Source organism: the organism of the source record quoted next, unplaced genomic scaffold (assembly GCF_019419815.1).
Source record: "Pyrus x bretschneideri cultivar Hongxiangsu unplaced genomic scaffold, Pyrus_bretschneideri_v1 Contig67, whole genome shotgun sequence".
NCBI classification, from domain to species: domain Eukaryota; kingdom Viridiplantae; phylum Streptophyta; class Magnoliopsida; order Rosales; family Rosaceae; genus Pyrus; species Pyrus x bretschneideri.
In genome coordinates this window covers 1,069,220-1,086,662 of record NW_025999806.1, presented here as the reverse complement: position 1 = coordinate 1,086,662, position 17,443 = coordinate 1,069,220, and the positions used below count along the sequence as shown (strand labels likewise).

Here is a 17,443-nt window from a genome sequence, read left to right as displayed (position 1 = left end):
ACTACAATATATAGTTAAGGAAATCATGTTCAATCAGAAGTCATACCTGAGCAACTCAACAAATAATGCTAGCATCTACCAGTATAAGTGCAACACGCAAGTGTGTACGGGCTTCTACCTGTGCATTGCTAACATGTACTAGCTAAATCAACTACCAGTTCTACTAGTTATAACGAAGGAGTTATTAACAAATGAAATTGAGGGCAAAATTGTAAATTTATTATTTTCTAGAATGCTCCAGACTTTTGAAGCAAAATCTGGAAAGCCACATGTGTGGCCCAGATTAAAGGAAAGAAAAGATGGGCGGTGGTCATGGAAGATAAAGGAGAGAAAGGAGGGGGGAACCAGACCAATTAGGAAAGGGAGAAAAGGAGTGAACCAATGGGAGAGGAGAAGAAAAGAAGGACATGAGGGAAGAGAGAAGGAGAAAAACCTGATCCTCATCCCCTTCACCCGTGACCCATTTCAAAACCCGATCACCCGAGTGAATTCGACGCATTCCCACCATTTTTCCAACGAATTAGGAGCCCCCATCACCTACAAACATCATCACGCCCCTCCTCCTTAGTTGATCACACAAAAATTTGAAGCAAATGAGGCCTTTTCATGGTGTACGGTGGCGACGGTGCCGTGGGACTCTTGGTGGCAATCCACCAATTTCGAATGAAATACACACGATCTTCACCATCAAAGCACTCATTTAGAGGTTAGGAACATAGCCCAAACAAGTTTGGGGACAACAGAGTTGCAAATTTGGCGAATCGAAGCTCACCCAAATTTTAGGGTTTTGGTGGGTTTGAGATGAATTGAAGCATTTCCTAGCCAAATTGGACTTGGCCGCAGTCTCCAATCGTTTGTGATGCCTCAATATTCATGCTAGGGAATTGTAGTGCAGACCTCAGGTGAGTGGGTATTTTTCCTTTTTATAGTATATATATATATATATATATATAAATTTTATGGTTTCCAGAAACGTTTTTTTTTTTTTTATATGGAACTATGCTTTACTTGCCATGTTGTAAATAAGTTACATTTTAAATATTGCATTGTTACACTTGTGAATTGTATTGTGTGATGCTGCGGAGACTTAAGTAAGCTTCAGGTGAGTATTATGTGATTGAATAGGTTGTATTGCATTGGTATGCACACATTTATTTAGAACTCATCATGGATGCACCTCGATATTAGTGCTCTCACCTGGGGCTAGGGCCAGCCTCCACGTGAATGTTCATTTCCTGCACCGAACGCTCACCTTGGATCCAAGTCTGGTGCCAGCCTATCGTATAGAGCACAATAGGTGGTTCCGACTCGTAGATGACCAGTGATTTATCGCACAACTTTCACGTGGTCGTAGCACTTAAGCGTACATATTTATACCTGAAGGAAAAATTTTGTCCTAACTAAGAACATGTGAGAACATTTAAACACATAAGCAAACTAATAACACTTTAAAGTAGGCATGCATTAAAAAAAATTCTAAAACCCATGACTTTCAAAGCCTAGTGAATGGTGAACCACAGACTCTTTAACAACATTAAAGAGAATAAAGGATTTTGAGATTCATTACCCTTGAAGCTCATCCTTGTTTACACAAGGGATTCACCCAAGTGGAGGGCCTTCAAGTCACCTCCTAGCTCCTTAGATCTTCCTTGTGATTCTCATTTTCTCCTTGAGGATGTGAGGAAACGATCTCTAAGAACACCAAAGGTTTGGTGTCTTCAAGTCTCCACACCAAGGATGAGGTGTGAAGATGAAATGGATGACTTAGAGGAAGAAAGATTGCTAGCTATCCCTCCCCTAAGTGGCCGACCTTTATAGAGGAAAAGAGAGAATAGGTTTCTCTTCTTTGACCCAAGAAAACCCTAGTGCGAGAATGGCTATAAAGTTGCCTTTATACCACCTTACATGTGAGTGGCAAACTTGCAATTAAGCCAAGTTTACATCCACTCACCCTATGGCCGGTTTTTTACTTAGTTATTGGGCTAATTTCCATTTAGTTTTAGTTGTCACACAACCTAAACTCAACGGGCCTTGTGGACCAAAAACCCTTTTGGGCCCTGAAACACAAAACCAACTTAAAAGCCCAATACGAACCTTATGTAAGATTAATTAACTAATTAATTAATCAATCTTGACCATTCTCAATTAAACCATTTAATTGCTTATTCATCTCGTTTATATTTTTTCACTTTCATCCTTACTCGGTGTACGATCCATTAGGTTCCAATTAGGAAGGTAGTGGGCGATTGTTACTCTTAATGATCAATTGTGAATTGAAACTATATTTCTCCCTTTGATGAAGATTAGTGTTTGCTAATCCTTAGGGCTTCCACAAACCATGAGTGACACCTAGCAGTATGTAATGGCTACCCAAGCTAAGTAGAAGTGGTTGGAGAACCTATCCAGTTACAATTACAATGTAATACGGTCCTTCTCTAATACAATACTCTTAATCACATTGTTTGAGTGATAGTTTGTTTCATGTCTACTATCCAATGTGATACTTCTCTATATGATTCAATTGAATATGATTTGGAACAAACTTCCTAAGTCATATTCATATGCTTTGGCCAAAGACCCCCGAATCATATCTCAGAGTATTCTCCCTCCACCATGGAAAGTTAGAGATCCTTTTTTTGTGCATTCATATGCCCACATGACTAGATAGCTTGACCCCAACAATGCCGTGGACACTCTCGATGGAATGCCTTTGACATGATCAAAGATCAAGGACCTAACCATTAGACTCTATGATGCCTCAGGTCAAAGGACTACTTTGCATATTGCAACTTATGAGTTCTTACATGACATGTATGCTCAAACTCCTTTTTGATCGTTGTTCAGTGTACTCTACCTTTTGAGCACCTATGTGTTTGTCTTAGTGTCCAACACTAAATGACTGGAGACTAGTCATACTCACGCTTGAGTTAACATAACACATGCTAACCTTAGCGGATTGTCAATGCCCAGTTGGCAATCCTATGGCTAGGAACGTTTTAGGAATGAACATAAAAGATAGGTCTCATTAATCTAACTTACTTAGATCACTTCTGTCTTAGATTAAATACATTCATTGGATTCCCTTATTACTTAAACACATAATACAATAAATAGTGATTAACAATAAGTTTTGCCCTTTATTAAACATATAATAGTTTAACACAATAAGTATTCCAAAAGCTTTTACATCAAATGAGTGGCTTTGTGGGCATACTTCCAACAATACCCAGCTTGTCGTACAAGTCACACTAGGTGACTTCAACTCGTGTGCTAGCCTAGATTGACGAGCTACAGGTCCAGTCATACAAGTCACGTTAGGTGACTCCGATTGACATACTATTTTAGATTGGTTTCACACTTGGCTTACATTTATTATTGTTGAGATATTATGACATGGCATACTTCAGTTGACATTCCGAGTTGGAGTGTGTCATAGTCAATCTTGATTAACTCGCCGTAAAACCCGTATAGTTTCCAGAAAATAATACTACTTCCTGGTGTCGATCAACACAACTCGATTCGGAGTCCTAATTGACATTCCGAGTCGGAGTATGTCACAGTCAATCTTGATTAAACATTTTTCCTACAATTTAGACTATAGTTGTGTCCTAATGTAGCAAAATCATCTGCTGCTATGTTGGCCTCTCGGAAGATTTGATTTGTTGTATAGTTAGGAATTTAATGCACAAATGTCCTTGACGATATATAAAATTTGGCAAGGAACTTGAATATATTTGATTATTTGTTAATTGCATGTATCAAGATCTTGGAATCACCTGCAATGTTAATCAAAATTATATACATGCATGCATGCATCCTCCAAGTTGCGTAATTAATGCATGCCCTCGTTTCATTGACAATTGATTGACACGTAGAGCCAAGTCACGGTATACTCGAGCCAAGCCAAATCAGTTGTTCTCCAGATACAGAAATGAGCAATTAACGAAACTTAAAGGTTGAAAAATAATAACAAAAGGACTTGTTTAATAGAAAAAACAAATGAAAATTATACAAATAACCAGACAGTTCTTTCATTAGATGAACATTTTTTGCTTCATGGTATCAAAAACCTGACAGTTCTTTCATGCCCAATTTCATCACCAACCAATAAAAAACAAAGTTTTAAAAAACACTAAGCACTAGTCAGACGGCGAGCTAGAGCTTAGCGTCTAGGCAGATTTAAGTCAATCTATTATATTTCATATAAATATGCTTATACTTGAATAAATATAACTTCATCAAAAACTCTTAAATGGAATGACATATATATTATGAAGTATTAAAACATAATGAAAACATGGGAAACAAGCATACGATAAGTGTCATTTAAGTATTCAACAAGCCTCTTACAATTTATTGAAAAAAAATAAAATGCAAAATTAAAGTTATTTTCTATCAAAGTGAGTTGTGACCTAGGCAGGTGTCTAGGCAAGTTTGAGCAGGCTAGATGGGTGCTTAGGTGGTTTAGAAGGGCGCCAGCAAGTCTAGACTTCCTTACTTAATTTTCAAATTCTTAGGCATTAATTGAAGCGGTGGCCAACCGCCTAGCGCCTAGACGGAGCGGGACCTAGTCGGGGATTTTTAGAACAAGGATAAAAAATAAAAGAAGACATATTTCGTTCTTCCTACTTGGGGCAACTTCACCAGCGCAACCCGGGACGTTTCCTTGAGCAGCAAGGGAAGAACTAACGCCACACAACCCCAAGGTCATCGGCAGTGCAGTGCCTTGCTCCAGCGGTCCATGGTTACAAGATGACTGGGAAACGAAGATCGCCAAAATGCTAACACAAAATTACAAATTAATGAATTGCCCATTGAATATCTAATACCAATCTCGTCAGCAATATCTAAAAGCAAAAATTACACTTTCATAGAGCAGATCCTTTCAGAAATCTCTCTAGTCGGGTAGTAAAGGTCTCTTCATGGATGGTTATGACTTCACATAGCATCCTCGGTATGGTCGCTCATCCCTTCAATTTGCTGCTATGTTACAATCATCTTCAGCACGTCCTCTAAGCATAAGAACTTCCCTCGTTTTTATCCATGCTGGAAATTTCTGAACTAATCGATGCCGAAGGCAAAAGAATGGCATTTTCTGTGGTTAGTCCTAGGACTTAGGTGAAAAACTATATATATTCCACAAGATTGATCTTCAAATGGGATTTCAAAGATGTGTCTCTACTCTGATATCACACTTCCACAACTCTTCTGTAGAAAAGAACATAAGCAGATGAAGACTTTATCTTGTCCTGACTGATAGGTTTGACATGGCTATCATCGAAGTCATACCACCGATCACCCCCATGCTACATAAGAAAAATAATACAGTTAAACCGCTCTGTGTCAACCAACATAAGTTAATGTACACATTTAATTATACCATACAAAAGAGGGAAATAATAGGAGTCTATGCCTCAACTTAACTACAAATTACACACAATGTCAGGTACAAAACTATATTTATTGCATGCTTTCAAATTATTTATGTAACATAGTGGAGATTCCAATGCAATAATCTACAGCAATGGGAGATCAGAGAGGTTACAAAGGTTTTGAACCCCCAAGTGTATCAACTCTTAGCTGCAGAGGCGCAACGAAACCATGCAAACTCCATCCCTGACACTTCACTAATGTGGGACTAAGATCAAAGAGTGGGCACACCCTTTGTGAGATTTCTAGAGTAGGCTACAAAAGATTGAAGCCTAATTTCCTTAGTGCACCACGAAAGAACCACTCTGAAAATGGTGGAACTAGAACTAGGACCTAGTTCCAGGGAGCCTAAGCCAGCTAAGGGCTTGCATCGTGCTAGATTTATTTGGCAAATGGATAATAGTATTACTAGACCAAGTGAACTAATAATATAAGAGTTCGAAGTAGAAACGTTTTTGCTTTTATTCGTTGTGTTTGAAACAGAGAAATATTGAGTCAAGAAAATAACTAAAAATATAGTATATGGGAAGTTCATCAGATTAAAGAGTAGAAAATAAGAAAATAGTAACTCAAATAAAAATTGAGCAAGAAACTGCCACTTACGTGGACAAATGCAGTATAATGACCGCCTCCCATGCTTCCAAAGTGATTACTAACTGCATAGAGCATGTAACGATTACATAACTGGTCACTCTTGTGGGCAATATATGTTGACAACTCAAGATCGTCAATAGGGAAGTCAACATATGTCTCTAGCTTGTTCTTAAAAAACCGACTATATGAGAACCTCTTCAAATGAATGACCAAGATCTCCGGCAGTCTCCATAGATCCAACTTCTTGCTGGCTTGACAGTGTTTTTTGCAGGCAGGACAATACCTAAAATAGTAATAACAGTACTAACATTAGAAATACCTTGACAGCAAGTTCTCACAATCTAATAACTAATAAAAGGATAAGAGGTTGTGTAAAACTCCAAATACACTGTTCGACTTCATAACCATGACAATATACTTTATTTACTTTCTGAGTGTGTCGATTCTGAAAACTGAGCAAAAATAACAAGTAACGCTTGAAAGACCACTATTTTGAGCATTATAAGATCAATTACCAATATTCGATAAGTAGATGAGGGTGTTGTGATAACAGTGATAGACATAAAAATTACTGATTTAACATATGTAAGGAACTATTTATAGAAAATTCATTCGAACAAACATGATGGACAAGTGAAGAAGTCAAAATTTTGTAATAAAAAAGTCAATGACCTCACATGCAACCTTAAAATGTATTTGCATAAGCAATAATAATGACTGTAAATCAGACAGAAGAGCTTTAAATCCTAATCCACAAATAAATGATGAATAAATAAATAAACTATAGAAAAAATCAGATCTCATACCAAATTTGAGGTCAAAAGTAATGGAATGAGTAAAACAAATAACAATTTCACAGAGCATACCACATGCTCTTTGGCTATACCAAAAAGCAAGTGAATACACCCTCAGATATCAATATATTTCAGCTCTTCCAACTGCTAGGTATACACAAATGCTTTTAAAGCCAAAAATAAAAGGCTCAAGATGTACCCACTGACCACATGTCTTCTGGTCCAAGAGGCTCTTCCTTCAAGAATGCTTCAAGGCACTTATACAGAGAAACAGACTCTTGAGGTTTTTTTGCAAAGAGGCCAGTCTTGAAAACCTCTGGCAATGAGCTAAGAAGGCGAGTGTCATATTGTTTGATGTATTTTTTTGGCCAACATACAAGAACATTCAACCGCTTAGTCTCTTCCCTCTCCACTATCTCCTTCATTAGTATCTTTTTATCCTTGGAAATTCCCTTTTCATCTGTTATGTAAAATTTAAATTCAGAATCAAAGGGTGAGTCAGCCCCATTTCCATTACTGGGGTTCACACCGCCGTCTATAACAGGAGGTATGGAATCCTCTGTTCTAGAGACTTCTTCAAGAATGGTGCCCCTTGAACTATCAAAACATTCTTGGGAATCTTTTGCGGGTGTTTGAAATGGCTTTAGTAATTTTAAGTATAAATTGCATATATCGGATCCGCTAGCAGAATTGGGTAGTCTTGATACAAAAGGAACTCCAAAGCTAGAGGTCAGTTTCCCATGCACGTGCTGCCTGACAATATAGAAGAAATAAGATGGTTGAGGGCAGACAACGTCACAAGAACAATAAAAATTCATATTGAAATGTGAAATAAAAGATCTGTGTGTTATGGAAATAAGATGGTTGAGGGAGCTGTTATGGAAATAATTGCGAGTATCAAAGAGATCATGAATAATCTGAGAAAAGAACATATCAGAGTGCATATTTATTTGTCTTAATGACTTATAGGGCTCAAAATGATAGGTGTAAAAGATGAACACACACCCATATTGCTTTGGCTAAAAATTTAGTGGCTGGTTGGTTCTAATATGGTGACCTACTCTGTTCCAACGAGCCACTAAATTTTCTGGTCTTCCAGATTCGACACATTGTTATATGGTGACTCAACTTTCATATAAAATTAAGTCATTCGTAGGGAATAACATAAAGAAAAAACATATTATAGTACTCAATGGCTTATTTTTAACAACAAAGTAAACTTAGTTTTGTAGGTGAAAACTAGCCGTTAGAGGTGTTCAACAAGCTACGGAAACTGCAACCTGACTAGACCGGTCTGATCATATCAGTCTTTCTTGGGGAACCAGATGAGGTCAATTCAGCCTTGGGTTTGGATTTTTAAGGCAACACTAATAAACCGAAAAAAAAAAACACACACACACATTTTTTACATCATACTGATATTACTATCTGGACAGTCTCCTGGCGGTTATTTTCTATTTTACTGATTACCAACAAAAAAGACAGCAAATCCGTCTCTAATCTCTCCAGCAGCCTCTTTGAATATGCCCTCCTCCAAGGCTCCGACCCATCTGCCACCTCAAATCTCTTGCACCGCCACACTTTAAACCACAGGGACATCACCCCCTCTCATGGTCACAGCCTCACATCCCCCTCTCGATTCTTAGCCTCCACTTTCCTTCCTCTTTCATCTGACTGAGCCCTCAATTCAGAAGTACCCTTTCTGAACTGTTCTAAACACATTGCCATCCTCCAAATTAATGAATGGGCAGGTTCATTTTCCAATGTGTATCGTTATCATTGGGCCACAGACCATGCAACCTGAAGAGGTGAATCCGGTTTGCTTCTACAAAAAACCCGGTCCAAGCCATGAGCAGCCCAACAGGTTACATGCAAACCCCAGATTCAAGTCTACTAAGAGCTTGGATTTCAGATTGTATCTGTTCCCCAAGTCAATAAGAATATCAGGTTGCGATCAAACATTAGGAGAGCTTAAGATTGTTGTAGCATGTCAATATCATTGCTGATGTCAAGAAGTCTCTGTTGTTTTTATAATGACGTATTCATCAATTTCCCCCCTGAACTTGTGACCATTGGCCAATTTCCCCCCTCAACTTTAATTTTGGCCAATTTCCCCTCTCAACTCTCATAATTAGTCAATTTCCCCCCTCAACTCTCAAAATTAGTCAATTTGCACCCTATTGTTAATTTTTTTTTTTTATTTTCCATCTATTCTTTCTTAATTTTCAATCTTTCTAATAACTTCCAACAAAGTACTAAAATTAACATAAACTCACCCGCATAATATAGGTTAAAATGTACAAAAACATAATATAGTTAGTATGTGATATGGGTTGATTATAAGAAAAAGTTATGAATCGGGTTTAAAGCATGTAGAAGAAGAAATAATAAAAAAAAGAAATAATAATCCTAAACTCATGGTTCAGACCTATTTCAATAAAATGGGTTATTCTTAATAAGGAGTCAAAAATTATGAATAGATTAGCCATTTTTCACTAAAGCTCGATTCTCTGCAATTTACTTGAACTTAGCTTTCACTTTTATAAAGAAAATTGTATTCACATACAAAAATTTACACATCAATCCTTTTTGTTATCAATTTTGTATAGTCAAAAATCAAATAAAATTACTCCATACTGATTTATTATGACTAATAATACTATCTATGATAAATTGTAAAATTCTAAATTTTAATCTATTTGTAATAGGATAAAGATATAGGAACATGATTAACATACATCTTATTTAGTTTCTTACACACACTTGTTTAATTATGATCAAATTAAGAAATTAACAGTAGGGTGCAAATTGACTAATTATAAGAGTTGAGGGGGGAAATTGGCTAAATTAAAGTTGAGGGGGGAAATTGACTAATTATGAGAGTTGAGGGGGGAAATTGGCCAAAATTAAAGTTGAGGGGGGAAATTGGCTAATGTTCACAAGTTCAGGGGGGAAATTGATGACTACCTCTTTTATAATCTTACCTGACGGTGTCTAAATGGATTACTCTAGCCTCATTTGCATGAACAACTACACATACGTCTGAAGAAAATTCTCACAGATCAAAATGTTCACGGTTCTAAGATTTATCTTAAAAGGACAAACAGTAAGGACCACAAACTATAACAGAGACGGCAAAAGCCATTCACATCCATGCAATGAATGTGGTTTGGTCGACCTTGTAGTTGGTCTAAAATTACTGTGATTCTCAAAAGAAATCATATGGAAGCTCTGTGCGAAGGTGAACCTAGTAGGCAACTAAAATTTCATAAACAAGTTTGGAATATAATATATATAATTGGATTATAGAACATGTTACTTTATTTTTTTAATTTACATTTATTTACACAGGTGATTACCCATACATTTAAATTACTGACACAGGTTATCATCCATTATGAATTTATGATTGAGGTATAGTATAAAAGAAGTCCTTCACAGCACCCCTTCTTACGCCCTAAGTCTGAAACTTGCATACATAATATTACAATAAAATAAGATTCAAAATAAAGATAATACTTACTCCTCCATCAGCTGATGCATGAACACAACCAAAGGGACTTGCTCAACATCTTTCATCGACCGATAAGCAACTAGCTTGTCTTGATCTCTAATTAAAGATAATGAATCAGTTGGTTCCTCAAGATAGCGTATAATGCGATTGTTGTATATCTGCACAGAACTATATAGCTTCAGAGATCAACATATGGACAAAAGGACAAGTGTATATATATTGTACTTTTGTGTGTGTATCATCCAATATCACCACCATACAAGGAACTCCTATCAGATATTCTAATACTGAAAAATACCTCGGCTACCAAAAAGGTTTCATCAATCCCCAATGAGCATGCAACACTTAAACCCTGGATGAGATCTTCTAGTTTTCCATGCTTGGGTACAGTAATGGTATATTGAGATGGTTGAGAATGCCCATCAGTATTGACAACTGATAAAGTCATTGTCCGCATCATTGTTGAAGGCAATGGAAGCGAGAGGTACATAAATGGATCAAATGTAACAGAGACCTTTTTGCAAACAGGGCAAACTAATGTTGATTTGTATTGACCCTGCAAGGCTCATCATCATGTGCATCACAAAAGTAAGCAATTTGCATTCCTGTTCAGATTTTTATTCGGCAAAGAGTGGAAGAAAAAGACAAATCTGAGAAAGATGCTCACTTGGCACACATCAACAATTATTGAGTCATTGCGGGCTAAATGATTTTCCCAATATTCATCAGCTACCTCTTCATCTGATCGACCATCACTATCCTTGACTTCTACATAAGGCTTGCATTTTACACGATTAAGATCTTCATGAAGTCCATCCAGCAAAAAAGCCAGGAGCTCCTATGACAATAGTATGGTATGATAAATGAAAACTCCTTGTAAATGTTGAATGCAAACGAAAGCAATTCTGGAAACAAGAAATGCCACTAACTTGGGAATCATGTTGATTAAATCCATTAAACTGTGGAGCAAATCGAGAAAGTTTTGACTTAAACAGCCTTGGGGCTACTGGAGTTGCTCCAGGGGCCCATAACTTCCTTAACAGATCTCCAAAAGCTAAAGCAATCTCCCCCTAACAAAGAGTACATAAAGTTAAAATACAGTAAAAAAACATAGATATACTTGATAAAGTGAGGAATATCTCACTAACACATTCATCGCACAACATCAGGTCATGAATTATGAAGAGTGCATCGAAAGATGACATACATTCATGCCCAACGGATTGTCTGGATTTATTTCTCTACCATAATCTCCAAGAAAATAGTCAACAAGCTTTGGAGTGTGCGCTAAACACTGGATGGAACTATTCATGAAACAAGTATTTCCAAGGTTCTGTAATCCTGTCAATCCTAAAGAACCGGTTTCACAAGAGCTTCCCCATAATGAACGGATGAAGTTAGAATTTGTGACTCCAGCAGAACCATTCATCATAACTGAAGCACCAGAACGGGAATTTGCGAGGGTAGAATGTTGCGTGGCTATCTCATCTTTTTTCCTTTCCCTGCACTTAAAGGAATCTGACAACCCATAAACTTGCAACTCCAACAGTATCTGGACAAAATCATACATAAAATTACATCCATGAGATATTGTGCACCAAAATGATAAAAATAAAAAAATGAGAAGACAGCAAGAATAGTAATCAATTTGAGAAACATGAAACAGATTCTGGAGTATGCAGTGCAGCAACAATTGATGAGTATGAATTAAGTTTTAACAAATGTATTGTATCAAGCTGCCACTTACCTCATCTGACTGCCGTTGAAAGTCTCTAGGAGACTTGGCTCTTTCATTTATAAAATATAAGTTTGTCAGCCCCGAAAAGTCCCAGATGCGTAACTGGTGCAATAACAGAGGTTAGAAAGCCATCCACTTTATCCTGATAACAGAACACATTTAAATAATGAACTTAACTACCATCTCAGACTCCACACTAAAGATTTTGCAGGCTCTCTTGAAGAACTCGACTGGATTATCCTACAAGAGAAATGCACAAGTGAAATAATAGAACATCAATTTAAGATGTGGAAGACAATGGAATCCCGCAATAATCAGAATCAGCAGATTATATTTTGCATGTAAAAAAATAGAGCATATAACCCAAAACCAATTGGCAATGGATGAGAAGCTGAAAACACTTTATACTACTTTGAAAGGGTTTAAATTCCCAATGTGAGATTCTCTCGATGTGCCCACTCACCTTGAGCCAAACATGTGGACAACCTATATTGGGTGCTGTGGCAAGTAGATGAAGCCCTTGGGCCTGACACATATATGGCATCCTTTGATACCATGAGAGAATCAAAGCATCCAACTCAAAACCAATTGGCAACGGGTGGAGAGGCTCAAGACATTATATACTACCACGCAATGTGGGAATATATGTGATTCTCATAATACGTAGGTCGTTCACCAAAAGAATATAAAGAAAAGGTGCAGCCCAACGAACTCATAATTACAAATACTCTTCCATCCTTTACTTGTTCACACAGCAGTGCAAGTCAAAGTAAAAAAATTCATCACAAGTTAGAAACACATTGTTGAATAACGGTTTAAAAGCATATATATGATAGTAAGTTCAGCAATAAATCAATTTCATATATCAATATTTTTCATTTGTAAGTTAAAAGAAAATTATGGGAAAGATGAAAAGCGTGAGAGATGCATAAATTGAAAGTGGGAATCCATCCAAAATGGAAGAAATTTTTTTATGATGTCTTGCATCATTAACTGTGTACTTTTTGGGGGAGAAAAAAGTTATCTATACTGTAACACAGCTAGTAAACTGATGTTGCAGACTTTTCTAGCTAAAATGTATGTTTGTGACATTATTTTCATGCTTAAAACTTTTCCAAAAGATGGCCCACATGCACATTGTTCACACAAACCTATCATCGTTAGAAGTTCAAATCTTAGTCATCCAAACATTAAGAATCCAAGGCTATAAATAAACAAAATAAAAACCTGAACATAAAAAACAGAAACAAGACATTAAGTACATATACTGACCTTTTTTGTAACCTTTACTCCCAATGAATTTGTTTCTCGTGAAACAAAAAGTCTGAGTTGCAGTGGATAGACATCGGTGATGTCATCTTCCGCAGCTGAAAAACTCCTACCGTCCTTCACCACAACTTTAGAATCACTATGCCTACATGTAGACAACAGTCGGAGAGTGCTAAGATACTCAACAAATTATGTGTATCCCCTAAAATTTAATAGTATGCCTTGATTTTCAGACTGAGGGAAATGCATTGCGTTTACAGTATTCCATGAGTTACAAAAATACCAAATTGATTCCTTACCACAGGACTCTGAGATCAACAATGTGGTTAATTGGAAATACTAATTGCAAACAATATAACTATTATGACTGCCTTAACATTTAGAGGGGGTTTAGTCATTTTGAAATATGCAAAATTCCATTATACATACCTCGGAGAGCTCAAAAGGTTTGCTTTTCGAGTGTTAATGCAAGAGCAAGCATTAACTGTTCTCAAATTATTAACAGATGGGGAGTATTTTCACACTGCATAATTGGAATGAGGATAACGTTAAAGGAATTAAGTTGCTGCAGTCTAGTCAAAGAACTATCAATCTTTTTCAGAATTTCTTTCTCTTCGAAGGTTAGGGTTAAAATTTCAACTGCCTAATCTAGAAGTAGAATCAAATCAAGGGTAAAAATTTAAGCAGTTAAACACCTGCAAAACATTCCTTGCAGCATTCATGGAAATAAAAATTAACAACTCACATCAATGCATTTCAATATAAGACAACAAAACACCACTTGAATGTGAGATACCATTACAGGGCCACAAACGCTTGTGAACGTCACGTAAAATGTATGACAATAATCAAGTTTGGGCACAGGACTGTACTGCCAGCTATTCATGTGACTAAAAAGCATTTAAAGCAAAAGTAGCAACATCAAACACAGATCATTCTGGGGGAAAAAGGACCACATTGGATTAACAGAGTACTTCTCATTACTACCTGGCTCTTGTTTCATTCCAATCATATTCAAAACAGCCCATGTCATAAAAATGGCAAAAAAAGCTAATCTAAAAAGAACTCACCATCTGAGTGCCTGAACCCACATTTCTCCGGGCACCAATGCGTAGTCTCGACCTGAGACACCGACTTCGACATTTTCACCACTCTGTACACTATCATTCTCTCTCCTGAGATTGAACACAAGATCTGAGTTGAAAATGTTGTTGATAAGCTTCATAGGGCCAGCATAGGAAGAAGCCTGAGACGTCACGTACAAAATCCCTCTCCTCCCATCCGAATCGCCCAAAACCGATTCCTGTGCATCTCTCCACCAACTGAAAACCCAATTCACATATGAACATTCCATGCATAAATCCAATCACAACCCTACGATTCAGACACTCCCAAATCTAGAATTCGAAAAAAACAATACTAACAACAACAAAATTCTAAAATTCAAATTCCTAATCTAACCTAAGTATTTCTAATTCTGGAAAATTCCCATAAACTAAAATGCATACAATATTTGATGGAAAAAAAAAAAAACCAGCTTGGATTGGTGAATGCAGTGGTGTGGGAAGTGAAAAACGCAAACGAAATCGAGAGGCGAAGGAGCTAGACCTGTAGGGAATGAAGTAGACTCTCTGGTCGCTGTGCCAGTCGGAACGCTGAGTGGAATCGGAGAGATCATCAGAGAGAGCAACGCCCTCCATTCACTTTCTATTTGTGTATGTTATTTATATAGAAAGAGAGAATGAGCGAGTTAGGAACGAGTTCGAAACCAGGTTCGGAAAATGCAGATCATCAGAGAGAGAGAGAGAGAGAGAGAGAGAGAGAGATGCAGAAAGGCGGATTTGCAGAGAAACAAATGGAGCTTTTTTATGTGAAGAGGATTCAATAAGGAGGGAAAATATATATATATATATATATATATATATATGGGTTTTTAATATAAATTAATCAGTAATGCTATGGGAAATTTTATTTGAATCAATCTAACCTTTTTCTACACCTAACTTACTATCTTCACTCATATTTTTTTAATTAAAGAATTAATATCTCTTTAAACTCAAATTTATTACCTAAACTATCCTCTCAAACCCAATTCAAAATGTAAAGTTATCTTTACACTCATTTCCTTTATAAAATAACATCTCTAACTGAATGTTTTTTTTCCTTCAAAGAGGCGTCCTTTGCCCCAGTATAATTAATTGCATATGACTAGTATTTCCATGATTTTTTTTTTGTCTGCTACCAAACCCATCCATAGACTTGGGATCCAAGAGATCCTTCCATAAATGTGAATTTGCCAGAGAATGCGATGCAAGCTCCAATTCAGTCCATCACTTTGCCAGAAAAACATTTGATCTTGATGCTTTAGATTTGGATGGAGACATGTCACCCTGCTAGTGAGTGGTCAAGGTTTATGAGGTTGGGCAATTGTTATTTGCACCAAGAATCAAGTTATATGTTTTTGCACTACTAATCAAAAGTCCTTGCAACGGTGTTATGGGGGCAGATAGACGATAGAGAAAAACAAATACAATATAATATAATAAGTATGAAATTTAATCCAAAGAAGAAGCAAACAAACAAAATATCCATAAATCAAGTCATACCTTAGTTGGAGGATTCAAAACTTCAAAATCACTATCCATCAATAATAAAGCTTGTTTTTCTCTATCAGAACTATTAGGGTTTTAGCCAGAATGGACGTAGGATAAACAAAGGGTGATGCTAGGGTTTAATTATAGTGTCTGGGTTTATTGATAATAATTATGCAGTAGAGTAAAATAGACAATTAACATTTAAAATTTAAGTTAGGTGTAAAAAGAGGTTACATGAGTTTAAATAAAATTTCCCGTAATGCTATTCTTACCATGTTTTTATATCACATCTATATGCTACCTTATGTGGCATCTGATATGTACAGCCACATCATTTAAATTAATTAGAATTTAATTTAAATTAAAAATCATTTAATAAACCAATAATTATATTAAAAAAAAAGTTGGAATTAAAAACCATTTAATAAACCATTTAGCTTCCTGATGAACTCGCAAAATCTGCAATATCGTCCTCTGCGGCTGTGATAAAGACCATCATACTTCATTAGGAGGAACAGATGAAGCTAAAAGAGAGGTTTGAGGAGACACGAAATGAGTTTCTGCGTGAAAGTCAGGCCTTCGAACACTGGTACCAAAAGTACGAGCAGAGGCATGCTGAAATAGATCAGGAAAGAGGTGAAGATGCAATTCCCAAGGACTCAGTCTCAGATAAGAAATTCATTCTTGAGAGCTGATGTGATATAAACTAGCACTCAAATTAAACCCTCTTGTTGACAATTGTAGTAAAGATGTAAATAGGGATCGTTCTAGGCTGGGATTAGGAGGGATTGCTAATCTACTCTAAATTGACTTAAAAACACAAAACTAAACTTAAAAATAGAAAACTAGAATCTAAGACTCTTAACTAGACTTAAATGACTCAAAACAACACAAAACAATAAAAAAACTCAAAACAGACACCAGGACTTACTTTGGACGAAAATTGAATTGAATTTGACTCAAAACACTCAAAAACACAAATTGGACAGATTCTAACTAATTTGACACAACAAAGTAAAGGGGATTGAGTTTTTGACGAATTTAGAGTAAAGACAAGTAAATTAAAGACTTAAACAAGTTTGGTACAAAATTGGGTGAACTGATGGGTGATAAGCTTCACACATGACACACTTCCATACAAATCAATTTCCAGTTGCTTTTCCAATAAGCCATGAACCTCAACGCCCCAGATTAACCATGAACAGCACTAATTAACCCTCAAATTTTCCATAAATCATTGAATTGGATGAAATACGCATTGGCAACCAAATTATTCTTCAATAGTTCCCTACATGAATAGCATAATAGAGATACAATCAAAGATCATTAAGCTTTGTGAAAATCATAAGCATTGACAAAGTATTCGTAACTATGAACAGCATGATACTCCTGCCAGGAATTTACTTAACACGATTGTGACTAGCAACCTCCACTACTTGTGAATATAAATTCGTAACGATTATGTGAAACTCCCTTATATTCTAGCATAAAATTCATGCATGAAAACTAA

At 36.4% G+C, this 17,443-nt stretch overlaps 1 protein-coding gene across 4 annotated transcripts; it reads right to left on the bottom strand.

The window, feature by feature from the left end:
• Positions 1 to 4,792: 4,792 nt before the first annotated feature.
• Positions 4,793 to 15,194, bottom strand: LOC103967080 (ubiquitin carboxyl-terminal hydrolase 8). Of its 4 annotated transcripts, none has more exons than XR_007254148.1 (14): positions 14,948 to 15,194; positions 14,410 to 14,661; positions 13,343 to 13,484; positions 12,251 to 12,310; positions 12,080 to 12,172; positions 11,540 to 11,884; positions 11,262 to 11,402; positions 11,000 to 11,170; positions 10,631 to 10,888; positions 10,342 to 10,490; positions 7,018 to 7,571; positions 6,218 to 6,307; positions 6,034 to 6,086; positions 5,221 to 5,306 (listed from the first exon to the last, which is right to left on the bottom strand). XR_007254148.1 is itself a non-coding variant. In XM_048573391.1 (14 exons), exons 1-13 carry the CDS (start codon positions 15,037 to 15,039, stop codon positions 6,083 to 6,085), a joined length of 2,343 nt encoding a protein of 780 aa, XP_048429348.1. In that variant the 5' UTR covers positions 15,040 to 15,192; the 3' UTR covers positions 5,221 to 5,306; positions 6,034 to 6,082. The 4 variants fall into 4 exon arrangements, 3 of the variants coding, with proteins under 3 accessions (XP_009378600.2, XP_048429348.1, XP_048429349.1); XM_048573391.1 differs by having other exon boundaries at positions 7,026 to 7,571; positions 14,948 to 15,192; XM_009380325.2 differs by having other exon boundaries at positions 4,793 to 5,306; positions 6,034 to 6,307; positions 7,026 to 7,571; positions 14,948 to 15,190.
• Between the last annotated feature and the right edge of the window lie 2,249 nt (positions 15,195 to 17,443).